The 21,794-nt window shown below is 42.3% G+C and overlaps 1 protein-coding gene across 4 annotated transcripts in view; it reads right to left on the minus strand.

Annotated features, from left to right (window-relative positions):
* Positions 1 to 261: 261 nt before the first annotated feature.
* Dync2i1 (dynein 2 intermediate chain 1) overlaps positions 262 to 21,794 on the minus strand; it is a 57,540-nt gene continuing 36,007 nt past the window's right edge. For all 4 annotated transcript variants that reach the window (XM_041638938.1, XM_041638937.1, XM_041638936.1 and 1 more), the window contains 10 exons: positions 20,858 to 21,030; positions 19,584 to 19,746; positions 14,329 to 14,442; positions 14,163 to 14,224; positions 13,677 to 13,728; positions 11,846 to 11,906; positions 8,214 to 8,313; positions 7,900 to 8,031; positions 6,512 to 6,735; positions 262 to 581 (listed from right to left, as the gene is read on the minus strand). In XM_041638938.1, coding sequence (XP_041494872.1) covers positions 413 to 581; positions 6,512 to 6,735; positions 7,900 to 8,031; positions 8,214 to 8,313; positions 11,846 to 11,906; positions 13,677 to 13,728; positions 14,163 to 14,224; positions 14,329 to 14,442; positions 19,584 to 19,746; positions 20,858 to 21,030 — 1,250 coding nt within the window. In that variant the 3' untranslated portion in view covers positions 262 to 412. The remainder of the gene's footprint in view (positions 582 to 6,511; positions 6,736 to 7,899; positions 8,032 to 8,213; positions 8,314 to 11,845; positions 11,907 to 13,676; positions 13,729 to 14,162; positions 14,225 to 14,328; positions 14,443 to 19,583; positions 19,747 to 20,857; positions 21,031 to 21,794) is intronic.

A 21,794-nucleotide genomic window follows, 5' to 3' on the forward strand; every position in this document is an offset into this window, starting at 1 on the left:
GTTGTTTTTGTTTTGTTTTGTTTCTTTACTTTAGATATATGTTCATTATTTTATGCATAGCTAAGAAAATATTCTAATTATTAAAGTACATTTTCAGGACAGGCTGTTTAAAATCCAGTAATATAATTATGACAGTATTTTTAAATTGTTCCAAAAATAACTGCAAATACTCTTAGTCGAGCTTTCTGGACATCACTCAGTATTTCCTTTGAAGTTCAGTATACACTAAAGTGTTCATTGTTTCCATTAAAAATAGTGATTTATTTCTGGGAATACCAAAGTACCGTTCTTCTAAAACAAATTATGTACAGAATATACATATCCTATGTACACAAATCACATCAACACAGAGTCAAGGGATCCATCTTGTAATCAAGTCTTAGGTACTCGTCATCCTCCTGACACTAAGTTTTCACTTGTGAAGAAGCACGTGCAGCTGGCTGTGCTCATCCGCCGCTGGGGTGGTCCACCGCCTCTTCAGGTACTGGATGTCGACTGTGCCAGAGGCCCTGGCCAACACCAGGGCCATAAAGCTACCACTGACCTTCTCGGGATCCCCCATGATGGTCATGGCCACAAGCCTACAGGTGAGAAAGAACATGAATTAGGAAGTCAGTACACAAGTGTGTGACTTCTTGCTACCTGAGTCTCTCCAAATATCTGTATTCAAGGGAAGTGTAGGATAGAAGAGAAGCTAAAAAAACGTTAAGACAAAATACTACAACAGAAATAAATATATTAAAATTTCTGCATCTCAGGGATCTGCTGATAGGCAGATCCAGGAAGACACCTCAAAGGATGTATATCTGCAGACACCTCCCCACCCACAGAAGTGACATTCCCCACCTGATGGCCCTCCCTACCTTCAGGAGTGAATACCTAACAGTGGGGCCTTCAAAGTACCTCAGCAGGCTCTCCAATCACACAGGCAGTGAGAAGATGCCCAGGGTGGGGGTTTCTCAGTATCTCAGGTCACCAATCTCTACCACAGTTGAATAACTGTCGAGGCCCACAATCTGTTCTCAGCTGAGGCCTGCCCCTGAGCCTCGACCCTCTACAACAACGAGCTCCTGTGAGCAGCACCCATTCCATTATGTGCTCTAGGGAGAAGCCTGTGTGCCCTCCCCATGCCACTGTCCCTGCCGTGCTGAGGATATGCGTCCAGGTCCACCCTTACCTCTTCCAGCAGTGAGTCTCAGAAACCCAAACTGAGGGGAACCCTGTCCCCACACAGACCTTCCTATTGCCAGCAGAAAGTGCCCAGTCCTTCTGTCATGGCCTCCCTGGGGCTTCTCTTGGAAAACTACAGATGTAAAATGTACTCCTATGTTTACTTAGGCTGGAGCAATCGACTGGTTGATTTTTAAGTTTCTTTTCAGGGCCTCACTATGATGCACAGACTGCTCTCTAATCTCTGAGTTTAGTGATCCTCCTTCCACCTCAGTCTTCCATGTACTGGGATGATGGGCATGAGTCACTCTGCTCAGATCTTGATATATTTTCTGTTTCCTTTTCTTTTAAGACATGGTCAGGCTATGTATCCCAATTTAGTTAGGAATTCCCCATGAACCCGGCTAGCCTCAAACTTGCAAACCACCTGTTTCAGATTTTCAAGTGCTAGGATTGCACGCATGCCATTATAGCCAGTGCTCTTGACAGATATTTAATTAGCGCAATACCAATCTACCTACCACTTTTTCAGAGCTTGTCAATATATCCATTACATTCTATCAGAATTTACCTGCTTTTGGTCGCTTTTATTCTCTCTCATTTTCAAAAAGCAATGTAATTTATTCCTCAGTTGTCCTAAACTTCAGCTGAACTGACCAAGAAAGGAGGGAAGAAGGGATAAGGGAGGAAATATGGGGAAGGACAGCTAAAGCTAAGGGCCATTTGCATAATCACGGTAACATAAAAACCTACTACAGCAGAAACTTCTAAAAACATACATGTGTGAAAGAAATATAAATTGCAGTCACCAAATAAAGGAGGAAACAAAGCCCTAACCAGACATCTCTTGTCACCAAATTAAACTTCCAGTGCCAGGAATGGGTTATATCTAATTGAGCTGTTGGCCAAAGGGACCTCATGAAAACCCCCAGACAATCCAGGCTATTGGTTGCTCTCCATAAACTGACAGCAAGACCCTACTGCTAAAGACAACAGTTACATAACTCACTAAACATGGAAAAGTCAAGCTGATACCCACCTAGAGCCTTTTAATGTTCACGGTATTGGAAGGTACTCTGCACACTACCAGAGGAGAAATGTAAACATCAACCCAGCTACACACCTTGTGGTCTATAATGGTGACCTGCCTGAAAGATTCACTGGTGCAATAGTGGCACAAAAGTTGTAGGAGTAACCAACCACTATATGACTGGAATTGAGACTCACTCTGTGAAAGGGAACCCATCCCTGACACTGCCCAAGGGGCCAAGAACCTGAAACTAGATAGGCCAGATATTAGGGAAAAGCCAAATACTACTGTTCTGCTAAAGGAATGTAGCAATTAAAAATTCTAAAGACATTCTGCTACATCCACAGATCAGTGTATTGCTCAGCCCTAATCAGAGAAGCTTCCTTCTGCAGTATATAGCAACAAATACAGAGACTCATGATTGGACAATGTGTAAAGAGTAAGAGAGTTTGGAACACTCAGTCCTAAATGGATGTCTCCATCAAATCCCTCCCTCAGGGCTCAGAGAAGCCTGGGGAAGCAAAGGCAGCCAAGTTGGAAGAGCCAGTGGGGATGGTGGACACCAAGGAAACCAGGCCTTTAGGGCACAACACGACTGAAACACATATGAACTACAGAGACAGTGGCAGCAGGCACAAGACCTACTCAGGTCTAAGCCAGATAAGGTCCAGCGCTAAAAGGGGAAGTAGACACAAGGCCCCATCCCTAAGCCAGAATCTATCTCCAGCTGATAACCACTCACAATGGGAAAATGTTTTCTCCAGCAGAGTTGTACTGAGCACACAAGCCACACTTAAGATTAGCCCCAAGCCCAGCAGTAGACAGCCAACACCAAGCAAGCTCAATGGTATTTTCCAAGTTTTCATCTCACAATGTTTTGTCTAGACTTTTTTTTAAATCTTTTTAAAAACAGATCTTTTGCCTATACATTATGCCTTATGGATTTTCTGTATGTGAGAATGTGTCTCACCATCTGTTCATTTCTTGTGCTTTTTCCATTTGTTTGTTTTGTCCTATTCTGGTTTGTTTCTATCTTACTGTTTATTATTATTACTATTATCATTATTATTATTATTATTATTGCCTTTTGTATTCTAATGAGAGAGAAAAAAGAAAGAGTGTGGATTTGGGTGAATCCAGAAATTTGTCAAATTTGGGAGGAGCTGGGGGAGGGAAAATTGTAATCAGAATAGATTTCATGAAAAAAATCTATTTTCAATAAAAAAGTAAAAACCCCAAGGCCCTGGCATATACACATATACATAATATATATTTATAAAATTCAAAGAACAAAATATAGACTAAACAAATTGGGATCAAGAGAGAACTCTTCCAAATGAAATCTTCTATAAATACTGCTACTTTGAAATAAAGGAATAAAGGCAGAGAATTATTTCAAAGCAATGGGCCAGCAAGATGGCTCAGCCAGTAAAGGTACTTGCTACCAAGTCTGAAAACCTAAATTCTATTCCTGGATCTTACATGGTGAAAAGAAAGAACCAAGTTGTCCTCTGAACGCCACATGAGCAAATAGCATATATGCTTGTGTGTGCACATACACACCAATAAATAAATATAAATAAACAAATGCTTTAAACAGTTTTTAAACAAAGTAGTATGGGTGGCAATTCACGTCAGCAGGGTTCTTTCACGTGCGTGTGGAAAGGCTGCCTGGGGTCTGGTGTGACTCAGGTGCAGAGAGCTGCAGGGCCTGACAAGAACAAAGACCCCATGACTTAAGTCTCATATGTTCTGTCCTCTGAGAAAGTAGGAGTAAGTGGTAGACCACTCAAACATATGCTGAATCTGCATGACACTCCTAGAAAATGGTTCTTCCTGAACGATAATGCTGGGAGACTATTCCACTACTCTCCATCCACTGTGCTTTCTGAGGCTAAATATAAGACAACTGCACTGGAGAGAGTTTCACAGTACTGCCTAAGTGAGCACTAGTAGAGAAGCTGATGGAAAGTGGAATGGGATAACCACCACGGGTCAGTATGGAACAACAGTAGCAAGGTCCAGGGTGCGGGTGTTGGCAGCAAAGTGGCTGGGCACCTGAGAAGGGCATATAGGAGTTCTGGGCACCTGAGAAGGGCATATAGGAGTTCTGGGCATCTGAGAAGGGCATATAGGAGTTCTGGGCACCTGAGAAGGGCATATAGGAGTTCTGGGCACCTGAGAAGGGCATATAGGAGTTCTGGGCATCTGAGAAGGGCATATAGGAGTTCTGGGCACCTGAGAAGGGCATATAGGAGTTCTGGGCATCTGAGAAGGGCATATAGGAGTTCTGGGCACCTGAGAAGGGCATATAGGAGTTCTGGGCACCTGAGAAGGGCATATAGGAGTTCTGGGCACCTGAGAAGGGCATATAGGAGTTCTGGGCACCTGAGAAGGGCATATAGGAGTTCTGGGCACCTGAGAAGGGCATATAGGAGTTCTGGGCACCTGAGAAGGGCATATAGGAGTTCTGGGCACCTGAGAAGGGCATATAGGAGTTCTGGGCACCTGAGAAGGGCATATAGGAGTTCTGGGCATCTGAGAAGGGCATATAGGAGTTCTGGGCATCTGAGAAGGGCATATAGGAGTTCTGGGCATCTGAGAAGGGCATATAGGAGTTCTGGGCATCTGAGAAGGGCATATAGGAGTTCTGGGCATCTGAGAAGGGCATATAGGAGTTCTGGGCATCTGAGAAGGGCATATAGGAGTTCTGGGCATCTGAGAAGGGCATATAGGAGTTCTGGGCACCTGAGAAGGGCATATAGGAGTTCTGGGCACCTGAGAAGGGCATATAGGAGTTCTGGGCACCTGAGAAGGGCATATAGGAGTTCTGGGCATCTGAGAAGGGCATATAGGAGTTCTGGGCATCTGAGAAGGGCATATAGGAGTTCTGGGCATCTGAGAAGGGCATATAGGAGTTCTGGGCATCTGAGAAGGGCATATAGGAGTTCTGGGCACCTGAGAAGGGCATATAGGAGTTCTGGGCACCTGAGAAGGGCATATAGGAGTTCTGGGCACCTGAGAAGGGCATATAGGAGTTCTGGGCATCTGAGAAGGGCATATAGGAGTTCTGGGCACCTGAGAAGGGCATATAGGAGTTCTGGGCACCTGAGAAGGGCATATAGGAGTTCTGGGCACCTGAGAAGGGCATATAGGAGTTCTGGGCACCTGAGAAGGGCATATAGGAGTTCTGGGCATCTGAGAAGGGCATATAGGAGTTCTGGGCATCTTTTTATTTGGCTTCTAACTAAAACTACCTTTTGTGGAAGGACGCTTAAAAGAAATCCCACACTAGCTCAGAAGTGAGAAATAGATGGATATTTATTTAGGGGTAAACTCACAAATCAGAATCCTCTGCTTGAATGGAGACCAGAAACTAAATCCAGCAAGCAGAAAGAGCGGCCGGAAAAGAGGCCGGACACAAGCTCTACATCAGCATATATAGTATAAGAGGCCACGCCCCAGTGGGTGGGAAACCACTGGCTGTAAGACTTCCCACAGCAGTCTTTTTTTTTTTTTTTTTTTTTTTTTTTTTTTTTTTTTTTTTAGTTTTTCGAGACAGGGTTTCTCTGTAGCTTTAGAGCCTGTCCTGGCATTAGCTCTTGTAGACCAGGCTGGCCTCGAACTCACAGAGATCCGCCTGCCTCTGCCTCCCGAGTGCTGGGATTAAAGGCGTGCGCCACCACCGCCCAGCAGCAGCAGTCTTTAAAAAGTACTTTTGACTATATAATATATAAATGTAGTATTGAATTTAAACTTAAAACTGTGATTTAAGAAAGACCAGACAGAGTGCAGAGAATAAGTGTCTGTGGCATGTTCACTCATAAATGGGCATCCTTATGACACAGAGGATTTTATTCAAATTTGACCAACTCAGCTGTCTTAGCTAGAGTTTTATTGCTGTGAAGAGACACCATGACTACAGCAACTCTTATACATTTAATTGGGGCTGGTTTACAGTTTCAGAGGTTCCGCTCATTGTCATCATGATGGGACACATGGCAGTGTACAGGCAGACATGGTGCTGGGGAAGGAGCTGAGGGTTCTATATCTTGACCCACAACAACAACAAGTGAACTCTGTGTCATACTAGCCTTAGCTTGAACATACGATCTCAAAGCCTGCCTCCACAGTGACACACTTCCTCCAACAGGGCCACGTCTAATCCAACAAAGCCATACCTTCTAATAGCACCAATCCTTCTGGGCCAGGCACTGAAACACATGAGACTGTGGGGGCCACGCCTACTCAAACCACCACACACACACACACAGATAGACCAGAGATGAGGGTGATGGGCCTTGTACTCACCTGTCTGGAGAGATGGACTGTTGAGCCACAGGACCCAAGTCATTCTCAAGAAGGTCCCAGATATAGATCCTGGATGCATCATCCTGGACCAGGAACACAGCAGGCCTGGTCGGGGACCACTGCAGGCTAGTGACAGAGCGGCCACTGGTGCTGCTGTCCCACTGCATGAAAGGCCTCTCGGACGTCAGCTGGTGCAATCTGATGCTTCCATCTGAGCAGCCAGCCTGCAATTGTGGTACAGAAACCCTATTGTTCTTTCTTTTTAAATTAAATCTCAATAGTCAGGACATTTTCTCAGAGTGTTATAACGCTTGCCCTGTTTGTAAAATATCATTTTGGCTTGCTTTTGTTTTCTGAATAAAAAGACATGAAACCTATCCTACAAAAAACCCTCACCCTAGAAGCTGACACCAGCCCAGGATGCTGGGGCGAGCTCCACAGAAAGAATGTCACCTTTAAGCAGCTCTAGTTATACTGACAGTATGGCTATGTGTTCCCTTTGGATTGAAATTTTCATAAAACAAAACTCGGCTGGTTTAATGAAAGAACAAATTATTAGCCTATAAAGAGAGGATTATTTCTTCCTTACTCTTTAATCCTTTCTCATACTCAAAAAAGATATACTTGCATAAAATTAAAAAAAATTGTGTGTGTATTCAAATCAAATGTCAACAAGAGAAATCAAATCCTAAAATAAAATAATATAGAAACACATTTAAACCCTAATTTCAGATAAGTAACACAATCATATGGGATACAGGGGCAAGAACTAAGCCAAATAATCTCTGAACACCATGTCTGAGTGTGCAACTTCTGACTCGAATACACAAAGTCTTGAGTACTGAAAACTGACTTCTCTTCAAGAGGTCTTAAAGGCTCTGTATATTCTGGGATTGCACGTTTAGCCAGGCAGATGGTAAACCATTGCTACAGTCTGAATGAAGTTTGTCCCCACTGACTCCTGAGCTAGAGACTTAAGTCCTCAGAGTAACAGTGTTGAGAGGCAGTGTGACATTTAAGAACAGAATACAGTGTGAGGTAATGAGGTGAGAGGTCCGAGGCTCTCATAAGTGACAGATGACTGTTCTGGAGGAGAAGGTTAACGCTCAGGACTGGATTACTTACCATGACCATAGGTATCTTCCTGTTAAATTCTAAGTACTTTGCAACTGAACAAAGTATTTCTTAAGAGAGTTAAATTTCTGAGCTAACTTGATTTAGTTTTCTGTTAATAATATCCCATGTCTCCTATTTAGATCACTGGAGCCCAACAAATGATAAAAATTTGTAGATTACTAAGAGACCAACACTTCTAAATTATTCTGCTAGATTACACTATTATGAGGGTCCAATAGGCACCTAATATCAATGAAAAGTGACCTTCTTACCAAGAATACGGTTTCTTCAAATGGTGAAAAATCGATCACATTAACTTTTATTGGTCTGATACCATGTTGCTGAGGTCTGAACACCTTGGGAGACACTCTCCAATCTTGTCTGGTACTGTGGCTTATAAGTCCCTAATTATTAAATAAAGAATACCAAGAATGGCCAAAGAAAAGTATTAGGCGTAAGACTGGACAAAACTATATTCATGAAATAATTCAGACATTATAAAAAGGCAAATAGTAAGTTAAACTGCTATAAAGATATCTATGAGGTAAGGCTAAGTGGAAAGGATGAAACGTAAAACACTACTAACCATGTCGGTGCCGACAACAAAGTGATTAGGATCCGAAGGCAGAAATTTGACACTTAGTGTTTGTGTGGACCCCCAGAATTCACTATCTTTATGGGAAAGACTGTAAAATAAACAGCAGAGATGAACACATGGCTTTTGCAAAACCTGGGTGATGGCAATACCTTACACTCACTTAGCACTGCCACACATCATCCAGGGAGGAACAGCTTTATCACACTTCTTCCATGATTCCAGCTACGATGCTTCCTATTTCTCTTTCAAGTATTGCACGCTTGATCATTTCTGCAGACCCATCACTGTTTCCTGATTCTTTTATCAACTATGTTGAATCTATTATTGAATCACTCACTGGTTGAAATTTGGAAATGACAGCACTGCTTTGAAAAGTGTATTGTACAACTGCAGCAGGTCTGATGCCGAGAGACGGTGATTAGTAGTTGACTGATGAATCTCACTTGATGACAGCTCTAGTGTGCTTCCTCGTGCTTCTGGTTCCTATAAAGTTTGTGAACTCATCTTTTGCAGAAGGCTTGTGGAAATCCCATAACTCCCAGCTTCCTATCAGGCAGCTGTTCTTGCATCTTTACCTCAAGGTTCCAGGGACTCTGATACTTGCAAGTTCCCATACACATCTAGCTTGATCTTCCAAGTAACCATTTTCCCTTAACTGGGAGTGAAACTTTATTTTCCTCACACTCAAGGGGCAGTGAATTCCAGAATACTGTGCAAGGGTCTCAATTCTAACTCAGGCAAGCCCCGTGTGTCTATGATTGCACAAGGTTTGAGCCACAGGCTTATAGGAAAGGCCTGAGAACCTGGCCTACTGGTTGTCAGCATTAGTTCAAAACCTTATTATCTAACTTAACTTCCCTTTTTGTTCCTAGCAGTAAGAGATTTTTCTTTTCTTAAAAAAAAAAAACAAAGCAAAACAAAAAACAGCTATATTTGGAGCTGCAGAAATGGCTCAGCAATTAAGAGCATTTGCTGCTCTTACTTAAAGAACTGGATTCTGTTCCCAAAACTCATACAGCAGCTCACAACTGTCAGAAACTCTAGCTCCAGAAGATCTGATGCTCTCTTCTCGCCTCTGATGGCCCAGACAGACATGTGGTGCACATGTATCTAGGCAGGCAAGACACTTACACACATGACATACAAACATCTCCCCCAGCTGCACTACCCAGTAGTCAAACCAGCTGAGGCTCCTCCCTCTCACTGTTTCCATCATCAACTGATTTCCAATCCTATTCTTGAACTCACATCCAGTTCTCCACAGCTATGCTGGTTTTCATACAGGTCACTATATTGGCCTCCTAACTGGTCTCCTTGACTCCAGTTTCTCCAACCTCAAACTCAAATTTTTCCAAGTTGATTATCCTACATCTCAAAAATGACATTCCACTTCTTTAGAATAAGACCCTGTCACCTCCAAGACACTGTCTAGACTGCCAGCACAGCAACAGGCATGTCAAGGTCAGCCATCAGCCCACACCATCTTTCTCAACTGCAGATTTGCTGGTATGTCTACACACAGGTACCTTTGCCTTAGAGCCATGACATGCTCCTTTGCCAAGCTTTTGAGGATCAATCCAATATCAAGTCCTAGTCAGTGTTCTATTACTGTCAGGAGAAACCATGACCGAGGTAACTCTTACAAAAGTGGGGGCTTGCTGACAGTTTAAAAGGGTAGTGCTTGGTCACGGCAGGAAGCAGGCAGGCATGATACTGGAGCTGGAGTTGAGATCTTTACATCCTGATCCACGGAGAGCAGGCAGAGGTAATCTCAGAGCCCATCCCCAGTGACACACTTGCTCCAACAAGGCCACACCTTCTAATCCTTCTTAAACAGTTCTCCTCATTGGTGTATAAGCATTCAAGTATATGAGCCTATATGACCATTCTCACTCAAAGAACCACATAACACTTTCCCCAAAAGCTCCCATCTGTCTGGACACAACCCTTCCCTCCTTCAAGCTCCTACATGCCTATGTTCATACTAACACATCATACTCTTATAACTCTTATAACCACGCCAACAAGGATATTCTGCTTCACCGGCATGTTTGCTGGGATCACTGAAGGCAAGATGGCTGCTACACTGAGGGTGACATATTTCCAGGACATCCACAGTCCACAGGTGGCAGAAAAGGGACAAGGACCTGGTGCATCAGTCCAGCCAGACACCCCAGTTTACCCAAGGTAGGGAAGGCTACAGAGTTAGGGCTCTCCGTATAATATAGTCTGCCTGTACCCCTCCTTTCCTACAGATTCTTGCAAAAATACAGGTATGAACATATGGCATCAAATACATTAACTACTTCCCTTTGGAGAGTATATAGCTAAGTCCTGTAAGAGTATACAGCTAAATCCTGGAGGAAATTACAGTTAAAAATAAATATAATGCACGGCGTGAGGTGCGAGCATCTCGTGCAAAGGTACACAGCTCGGCAGCGGTAAGCAGCTCGGCAGAGGTACGCAGCTTGGCAGCGGCAGCGGTAAGCAGCACGGGAAGGAGGCATAGCCTGAAGAGCATGCGCATGCCTGGCCCTGCAACATAATCTGACGATTTGAACTATCTCCTTTCATAATTATATTCCAGACAAGTAAGTTGATTTGAATGACTGTATTCACTGTGTTCTGTGTGAGAAAGAGGACACAGACTCAAAGATGTTTCACAGGTAATTCACATACTAACAGCCTCACTGAGTAAATGGCAGAAATATATGTCTTTGGAAACCAATAAGGAACATGGAACACTAATACTGAACATTCATTAAGAATCTGTACTTCATAGTAAGTTCTATGAGTAAAAAGCAGAAATACTGCTTTTTTTTTCTTTTTGTATTTTTTTTAATGTTTGCTGTTTTGTGGTGTTTTTGTTTGTTTATTTAACTATTTGAGACAGGTTCTCATATATCCCAGATGGTTGCAAACTCACTGTATTGTCAAGGATAGCCTTGATCTCTTTGTTTTTTGTTGTTTTGTTTTCAACTTCTTTTATTTTTTTAAACAATCTTTTCTCATTTTACATACCTATCCAGTTCCCACTCCCTCCACTCCTCCCACTCCCTCCACCTTCCCCTCACTCCACCCCCACCCACTCCTCAGAGAGGGTAAGGCTTCCCATGGGGAGTCAACAAAGTCTAGCACATTGCTTTGAGGCAGGACCAAGACCCTCCCCCCATATCTAGGCTGAGCAAGGTATCCCTCCAAAAAGAAAGGGCTTCAAAAAGCCAGTTAGCCTTGAACTCTTAATCTTCCTGCTTCTATCTACCAAATAGAATTTGCTAGGATTATAGGTGTATGCAATGCCTAGCTAAAAATGTAAATTTATAAATAAAACTTATTTCAGTGTTTTCAGTTCCTAAAACTTGACTTGATCAAGTTTAACTAACTTTAAGTCTAAATTAAAATTAGACGAAAGACAGTCATATTTGACTAAATTTATAAGCTAAGAACATTTTACTAATATCTATTAGCCCTATATCTGAAAAATATATTTGTTACATTAACTGATATAATTCATATAGCAAAAACTGAATAAGTCCTCATTGCAAAACAGAACATGCATTTAACAGGAAGCAGAGTCCTTGTGGGATGAGGGCCTTGCTTAATCCCAGGGGATGTCTTACCTGTTGCCCAAATGGATCGCAGTACTGTGCACCAATTTGACCCTCCCTCCAGGTATCAAACCTAGAATCAGACAAACCACAAACACACACACCTCTTAATGCAAGTTAACCCCAATTCTACCTACAGTTGTCTGGATTCACTCTTCCTTATTTAAGTATCATAACCAGAAAGAATGCCAAAATATAAATACAGGAAGGACTCCCTCTAAATCTGGTGGAGGTGTCTGTGCCTTGCTGAAGAGGAGAGTCTGGAATTTATAGGTCATTATCAGAATCCCATGGGGCCATGATCCAGATGTGCACACATTTTCAGACTGGTAAGAACAATTGGCATCACATGTATTGACTACTTAGTTCCAAATGCCAAACCCTGTGCTGTAAATATCCAAGGCAATTGTCATTCAAAGCCAATCAGAAACCCACCAAGTTTCCAGTTTGGTGAATGGCTACCAGTATTTTGAGCTCCTCCAGGCTCAGTTTCTGTTGATCAGAAACTCTAACTTCCACTCAAACACCATGGAACTACAGCTCCCAGGATACCTGGCTTTGTTTTCCATTCCTTCCTTTGTTCTCCTCAAATATGGACCCTTCAGTTGTCTCTGCCAAATGTCTGTCTTAAAGCTATTCTACCTTTTGTACATTACTGCAGAGGAAAGAATTAGAGATTTAATATAATGAAACCCAAATTATAGGCAAGATGCTATCCAGAACCTGGAGTGCAGCTGAATTAAAAGCATGTAGAAATATATTCACCTCACTGCTAGGAAGGGCAACTGCAAGTGCACTGCATGACTTGTCTCTTACATTCACTGTACAACAATATGGATGGCATCCCAGTGGTGGCAGATCTACAGATCAGGCCTGCTGCCACTGGTCTCAACCACAATCACAGGAAACTGATTTGAATGGCTCTTCAACAAGAAGTGATCAGCACTTGTTTGGTGAAGAGCCTGCTTCTGAATCTGAGAACCTGAACCTGAAACAAGGCCAGTGTCAATCCTGGATTTTTTTTTCCTATTTTTTTTCCAAATCTATCAGGGGATACACCCTTGAAACAAATAAGATGAAACAAGCTGTCGTTAGAAAATTAACAGCTGCCGGGCAGTGGTGGTTCACGCCTTTAATCCCAGCACTCGGGAGGCAAAGGCAGGCAGATCTCTGTGAGTTTGAGGCCAGCCTGGTCTACAAGAGCTAGTTCCAGGACAGGCTCCAAAACCACAGAGAAACCCTGTCTCGAAAAAGAAAAAAAAAAAAAAAGAAAGAAAATTAACAGCTGTAATTCAGGATAAGAAAGCTGAGCTTAAGATGCAGACAAAATAGCCCCAAGATCCATCAGAACTGAATTGTCTGGGGCCTCTTAGTACTGGAAGCCATGCCAAGTGGCATGGACAACAGCACACCTTGGGGATCCTGAACTGTTTCCCCATCTTTCCTGCTCCACTTGGGACACTTTAGCATGCTGTGTCATCACCCACTCCAAGTGGCACGAGGCGAGCCACACTTCGTGAACTCATGTACACTGGGTAAATACAAATCCACAGAAGAAAGCCCCAACTGAAGAAGGACTTAGGACATGGGCACCTGAAGAATACTGGGAAAGAAGACAGTTGCCTTAAGTTATGACACAAAGCAGAATGAATGCCAACCATGACAGAACTTACGACATCCACATTAGACGTCACTCAACCACTTTAGCTAGTGAGATGGCCATACAACTCTGATGTTCATTTTCAGGTTGCTAACGACTTATTTTTCAAAGCATGTTGCGCTATCTTTAATCTCTAATCATTTTAGCAAACAATAATTAATTAATTTTTACTTCAATAGTTACCTAAATCACTCATTGAACCAGAGATATCTGCCTTTGGTAATTCAACAACCACCTAAAAACAGAATATTGAAAAAATGGATACTGATACATTTTAAAACTAAGAAACAATCAAAGCATAGCTCTAATAAAATAACATTGCTTTATTAGAGCCTAAAATATAATTGTTTCATAAAAAGACTACTCATTTACTTTAGAACTAATGACTTAAATTTATTCATTCTTTTATCTCACTATTCTCCTCTCTGAGTAACCTCATTAGTAGCTCACTATAAAAGTCCTAACATATCCTTTAGAAGTGAGGCCTTCTTATGGTCTTCCTTATGCATTTCCAGAGGCCAAGGCCAGGCATACAACTCCACACCCCTTCACAGAACAAAGGGTCTTACTGTCTTGTTCTGTTCTATCCCTGACCCATTCCCCAAGCCAGGTGCCAGTCTCCTCCCAGTTCCACTCAGCAGTATGCACAGCCTCGCACCTCCCACTTACCCACACATTGAGAATACCACTCTCGTCCAGGGAAGCGATGTGAAATGACAAGCCTGCCATTTCTAATGAAAGCAGAAACAAAAATGGAGGAAAGTAGTTTTAAGTAAATATAACGCTTTGCATAACTACTGCTTGAAAGATTTTATAGGTGCAAGAGCTCTTGTACCTTCTTGAGTAGAAAAGGGTGAAAGCACCAAGCTCTGTTTCTTGTAAGCAGATGTAACAACCGGCTCTATGGCTTGAAGAGGACTTTGGTGGTTCACTGATGTGAGGACTCCATCTAGAAATTAAAGGCCCGTAGTACCCACTGTAAGTCATATATTTTAGCAATAAAATTAGCATTATATGTTAAGAAATATGTGAATGCTTCTGCGTCTAAAGATCTGAATCTCTCCATATACCTCTCACCCAAAGCCACAAGACTAACAAGTCACACATCAAGACTCAGGACCATGAGTTTTCAGCATCTCTAGCAGAGACTACAACCTCAATATGCTTATAAGAGGAAAAACAAGAAACGAACACCAAAGCTTGTACCATTACATAACTGTTCCATCACTGAGGCAATATATATACAGGGCTAGGAAGGAGATCAACATACTCTAAGACCAAGAGTATTGTTAAGCAGGTACTCCAGAAAAAGAAGACATGATTCTAAGGCCAGAATCCTCCAGGATTTCCAGGCTGGGGAAAGAGGGCCATTCAACAGGGCCTTAGAGAAGTGCTGTTTATGGGCAACTTATAAGGAAAGAGAATAGCATGGACTGAGAACAGAGCAGTGCAAGTCAGAGCAGGGGACTTAAACAGGTACACAGTCACTACCAGGAAAAGTACTGCCACCCACAAATGAATAAAACATCTGGGAGTCAGAAATTCAAATTCCATATGCAGGTACCTCAGGAAGAAATTAAAACAAAGACATCAAAGAATCATCCAGTGTGACTATTCTCCTGCCCCACCCCATCCCTGAAGAAAGCACAAAGCATAAGGCAACCAGTCTGAGATGAATGAGATCTCTGCAGACCACTATGGTAAATGCACTTAAAACAACAAATCACATCCAACATCAAAACCCCACATAAAAACAGAAAAAAAAGGAGAGGGCCAGTGGGATTGAACTTAAGAAAAAGCTAGTGAATAACAAAATGAAGACACATTGCAGACCTCCCAGGGGGAAATCACACGGATGTGAATGATCTCCTCTAGAAGCTCCAGCTTCACACTCCTGACTTCCGCTGATGATACTGAGATGGCAAAGGAAACAAAGGGAGCATTTCATAGAGCGCTGTATTCGCATCCCGTCATCCCTCTTACTCATCTGTGCAGTCGACAACCATGGCTGGAAATACATGAAAGAATGATTGTCCTGCACTGAACATGTGCGGACTTTTCTTGCCATTGTTTCCTCAACATTGGGCACAACAGCTACTCACACATCGTAGACACAGCCCTCTAGAGATAACATCAAATACAAAGAGAATGTGCCTGTTACAGCAAATGCTGTATCGTCTTATATAAGGAGGCATCTGAAGGGAGGAGGCTTAGGAATATAGTGCCTTGAAAACAACGCTGAATTACACTCACTATATTAGCAGTTAGAAAACACTAAGTTTTGAAGGGATCTTTTGGATTGTATGATAGTTTTAGTTGTCAGCTTACCACAATCTAGAATCACCTGTGAGTCTCAATGAGGACCATCTACAAGCTGGCCTGTGGGTATCCCTGTGAGTAGGCACCACCTCCTGGGCCGAGCACTAAACTTAGAAAAGGAGAGAGATTAAGCTGAGCTGTGGCACTTGGCATTCATTGCTCCCTGCTTCTGGCTGGGATGCAATGTGAGCAGTTCCTACCACTGCAACTTCCTTGCCGTAATGGACTAAACCCTGGATTGTGAGCCAACTAAATACTTTCTCCTTTAAGGTGCTTTTATTGGGGTAGTTTATTAGAGAATCAGGAAAGAAAACTTAGAGCTTGAGTCATATAATAAATTTTATGTTCTTTTCTGTTTGAAAAAAAGATACTTTTTTAATAGCATCAAAATCCATATGGTATCTATCACTGTAAACAGTCTCCACAGCAACCGCATCTCCCCAAAAGGGCAAAAAATGGTTAGTAGAGATGTAAAAAATGACTTGTGCTTTTTATGTGTAAAGCGTAGATATAAATACAGTACAGAGAGAGGAAACATTATCTGTGATGTTAAGAGTGTTTGGAGAGGGATAAAAATAAACCAATTTAAAAGCCTTACTTAGTTAAAAGAATGAAAAGAATCACAGGAGAAAATATTTGCCAAACCCTTACCTCACAAAAGTCTTTTATCAAAACATATAAAACTCAACTACCAGAAAACAAGCAATTTTAAAACAGGTCAAAGACCTTAATGGGTACTTTACCAAAAAAGAAACACAGATAGCATATGAGCATAGGAAAAGACAAAATTGTTCCAATTGTCACAAGAGAAATGCAAGTCACACATGAGGAACCACTGAAACCAAGCAGAATGACCCAAACGGACGGCAGTGGCTGGTGAAGGCACAGAGCAGCAGGTCTCAGTGCCTGTGGGAATGCAGATGGCAGAGCCACTCTGAAAGACAGTTGACAATTTTTAACTGAGTAATCCAGGAATCAAATTCTTCAAACTGCTTTCTCTCATACATGCAACCTGCAATCCTATCCCATGGAATGGCACCACCTACTGTTAAGTCTTCTCATCTCAACCAACTAGATAATCTCTCACAGACATACCCAGAGGCTAACTTAATCTAGATAACCCAACACTTAATATGAGGATTATCTCCTAAGTAATTCTAGATTCTGAAAATTGAAGATATTTAGCCAGATACTTGGTATTTACCCAGAGGAGGGGAAACCTGTACACAGCAGTTGTGAAACAGCTGTAAAGTTATTCGTATATAGTTTACTCCTACCCAATCCAAAAATGTTTACTTTATTCCAGAGAGAGAACTTTCTAGAAGAGGAACAAACTACAGAGACAACGAAAAGTTCCGTGATGGCCGGAGCAGGAGGGATGCACAACAGAGAGGCCCTCGCTGGAGACATCAAACTGATAGGAGCCACATGTGCAACAGAAGCTTTGAATGCAGCCAAGACGGCCATCAAGAATGAGAAGTTCAATGGGGCATTCATATACAAAAATATTAATAAAAATAAACCTGGACACTAGTACTTCTCATCATGTAGACCAGACCTAAATGTAAAACCTAAAATTACAAAAGTTCAGGAAAATATGCCTGACAACCCACCCTCTGTGAATTTTAATTGAGTAACAATGACATCGAGAGCATATCATGAGAAATTTTAATTGAGTAACATGACATCGAGAGCATATCATGAGAAATAAGTCAAACTCCACCAAATTTAACTTTTCCTCTCTTTGGCAAATAATTTTACAAGAAGGAATATGGGATATAATAAAATACATGTAAAACACATCTAGACTATGTAAAGCTTCAAAACTTAATAGGATGTATAGCTCAGTCTATAAAGTGCTGGCCAAACACATGCAAAGTCCTGGGCCCAATCTCCAGCATAACAGCAACAACATAAAGTAAATTCAGTCAGGCACGAATTATGCCTGCAATCTCAGCACTCGAGAGGCTGAGGTAAGAGGATTTTTGAAAGCTTAAGACAGCCAGGACTCCAAAACAAGACCTTCTCTCCAAAAACACAAATAAACTTAGAAAAACAATTCAATAAAAAAATGAGCAAAGATTTGAACAGGCATAATCAACAAGAATATTTATATGATAAATAAATACATGAAGATAAACTTAGGATCATTAGTTATTCAAGTGAAAGTCGAAAACCAAAATTAAAACTGCATGCTTACTAAATATCTAGCTAAACACCACTGCCTGATAGGACCACTGCTGAGAAGCACAGAGCGACAGTCGGCACACTGCAGAAGAGCACCCAGGAGCTGTCAGCAGCGAAGAACACCAAATGGCATGTATGAGAAGCATCCTCCAGAAGTTGGACAAAGCAAACTGGTGACAGGATAATGACAGAAAACAGACTAGTGGCCTGAGGGGAAAGAGAGAACACCAAGAGCTTGAGTGGTGTTGTGTGCTCCTGAGACTCAACAGGAAAGGGACAAGATTGGTAAAGAGTGAGCAAGAGAAGGTCTCCTGCTCTCTCAGACAGTGGACGTCAGCTCCTACAAGAAGAGTCAATCAGCAGTCTATAGGTCAGATGGCTGAGTACAGAGCCCGCCTGTGCAGTCAGTGTGGTACAGATGAAGATCTTACCCTTCTGAGCAACAGGGATGGATGGAGGGCTAGTACAAGAATGTACATAAAACACTTAGAAGTCCTGCAGGTGGGAAATGCTCGCTCTTCGTGTTGGTATGTATCCATGTGTGTACATATGTGAGTGGGTACACGCGGAGGCATGTAAATGTGGAGACCAGAGGCTAGCATCAGGTGTCTTCCTTGATAATTCTCCATGCTCCTTTTATTTTGAGACAAGGTTTCTCACTGGGCCTAGAGCAGTGTTTCCACCTTCCTAATGCTGACACCCTTTAATACAGTTCCTCATGTTGCAGTGACCCACAACCATAAAATTATTTTCCTTGCTACTTCATAACTGTAATTTTGCTACTGTTATAAACTGCAGTGTGAATATCTGATATGCAGGATATCTGTTACAACCCTGTGAAAGGGTTGTTCAACCCCAAAGGGATTGTGATCTATGGGTTGAGAATCACCAGCCTAGAGCTTGCCAGCTGGTAGGACTAGCGAGACAGTGAGCCCCTCTAACTCCCCAGTGAGATCACAGGTGTGTACCAACACACCCAGTCAGAAGGGGTGTGGGTGCTGGGGATCTGAACTCAGGTTCACATCACACAACAAACACTCACTACCAAGGCATCTTCCTAGCCCCAAGAAATGATTTGTTTTTGTTTTTGTTATAGTGGCTGTGGTCTAAAATGGTATGAATTGTTCATGTAAAAAACCTAAGGCTCTGTCCCCCAAGAGTTCTTCTCACTTCACCACCTCGAGTATTCACTAGTGATGCTACAGTAGTATGCACTCACTACTGTACCGTGGCTAGTAAGGACCTAAGGACATTGATGTTAGGAGGAGGGTGACGCTCAGTACACAGAGCCGACCGAGACCTGGAGTTTGCTCCTTGAAACCATAATCAATTAACTAATCGATCCAAAATTTATCTTGCTGGGAATTTTTTAGAATCCACACATTTAACATAAAAGAGTGCCCCAAACTTTGCTGCCACTCAGTGAGGACTACTTGAATGGATTTGGTTTTCTGTTTACCAGATGCTTCCTCTGTTCAGACTCAGACCTCATCCTCCGGAAATGTGAATGAACAAAGGCAGATCAAGTTAAAACTTTCGTCCTCAAAGCAGACCAGGCTTTTCTAGAAAACAGACAAGACTAACCAGTGGAAAATGTTGGGGTCCGGAAGGCCCAGAGACAATTGCTCAGTCTCACATAATGGTGTATCCTGGAGTCTTCTCTTAAGTCCCAAAGGACCACAGAGCCGTGGACTGTTCCGGCAAACAGCAAAAATGCTTTTAAGGGGCTGAAGCAGCAACATGTGACCTGAAAAGTCAATCACAGGAGGTGAATGGCTGAAAAATATGAGCCACATTCACAGAATTAGCTCACAAAGAATGACATCTGACACAGATAAAGGTCCTCACAGGATGCAATTAAGTAGAACACAGACCTGTGCATATGAAATAAAATTCAATTGCCCAAGTGTGGGTTTTTTCACAAGGACAGTAGGATCTGAAATCCAGTCTGTAGGAATGTGATCACAAAGAAGGCTTCTAGTGTCCATCTGGGTACATAAAATGTGCTTAATAACCCTTTCTATTAGTGCAACTGCCTGGACCTCCAAAGTGGTGAGTCCACTGTCTGACATTTTATTTATGGCTTTTATTCTAAACTTATTCACTTTCAAGACTCTAAAATTGGCACCCAAAAAGGTATTCTTCATATATTTGGAAGAAATTGATGGTTTGGGTGAGTCAAGAAGCATAAAGACATAGTACTTCCCAATCAAAAACAAAGTCAATATGAAAGGGAAGATGGCCAGTGGAGCGTGAATAACAGGACCAGACTCAAGTAGAAGGCAGCAGTCTGTGTAAGTGACAAAGGCCCTTATTGTAAGCAATTTTAAGAAATTGCACAATGCATGGTGGAGCACATCTATAATCCCTGCACTCAAGAGGTCGAGGCAAGAGATCAGGAGTTCAAGGTCATCCTCAGCTGAATAGAGAATTCAAGGCCAGCATGGGTTACTAAAAGCTTCCTGGGGGGTAGGAAAGAAAACAAAACAAAACAAAGACATCGCAAGAATATTAAGATATCTAGAGTATCAGAATCTAAATAGCATGATCCAAATATCCTAGCCTTGTGGTCATCCTGACCATGTTTTTATTAAGCCTATAACTATGTTCTTTTGCTAGTTTACAGATGGCTGAATACTTCCTGCATGACAATCCTGGGTTTCTCAGTCAGAAATGCCTGTTAAACTAGGAATTCCTAGAGTTGGAACAAATGTGTTTTGTCACCTATGTAGAGCCAACAGCACAGAAACGACATGACTTATGCCCCATTCTGCCTGCTATCTCTGTGCCCTCTCCTTGTTATATTACTGCCAGCTACTCCCCTCCCGGAAACAAGCACAGACTCGTTCTGAATATACCTTTGATTCACATATCAGAACCTTCTGGGGCCCTGAAGGCTGCCAAATATCCCACACACAGAGGAGGTGCCGGCTATCCAGAGATGGGGCAAATGCCTTTTCAGGTAAGTCATGAACAGAAACCACAGTCTGCCTCTGAACTCGAGAGGCATGCAAACAGGATACTTTCCGCCCTGGAGATAAGAAAAAACAATTTTCACTTTAGCATTTAAAACTTTTCAGAACACTCTCATAAAATCTAATTCAATGAAAAAGCAAACGTGGTCTGTTCAAAGCTGAACAAAAAATTAAGAGTGTTGTTGCTGAGACAAGTTTCCACACATCCTTTGTCCCCTCACCTCACTATGCAACTGAGGGTGACCTTGGACTTGATGTTCCTGCCCCCACTCCTCGGCTGTGAAAGTATAGCATATACCAACAGCACATTCAGTTTGTGCTAAGGACTGAACTCCAGGCTTTCCGCATGCTAGGAAGCACTGCACCCAATGAATGAGATCCTCAACCCCCAAACCTGGATTTTAATCAACACCTACAGCATAAACCTAAATTCTGTGTCTACATTGACCCTGTGGCTTCAGTAAAGGGAAACCCTTTCTCTGGTGCAGCGATGGCCAGGACAACACACTTCTCATCTACCAGCTCTTCAGCCCAAGTGCATGGGAGCAGAAGTCAGCAGCATGCTAGAAACACCTGGAGTGGCCTTCCTTCCATGGCATGCTGCAAGGACACTACTGTTAGGAACCTCAATTCTCTTTTTAAAAAAGCCCTCTGAACTCCATACAGAAAACTACTCTCATCCAAAACCAGGAGTAGCAGTCCAAGAATGGATTCCAAGACTGTGGCAGAGATGCTCTCACTACAGCTCTCCTTAGCAGGGCTGCTGATAAAATGAAGAAACAGTAGAATGTTAAGCCATATAGTCATGTGAGAATTTTGT

Source organism: Microtus oregoni, unplaced genomic scaffold, assembly GCF_018167655.1.
Source record: "Microtus oregoni isolate MIOR12 unplaced genomic scaffold, Mior012 000056F_ref0000123, whole genome shotgun sequence".
Taxonomy (NCBI): domain Eukaryota; kingdom Metazoa; phylum Chordata; class Mammalia; order Rodentia; family Cricetidae; genus Microtus; species Microtus oregoni.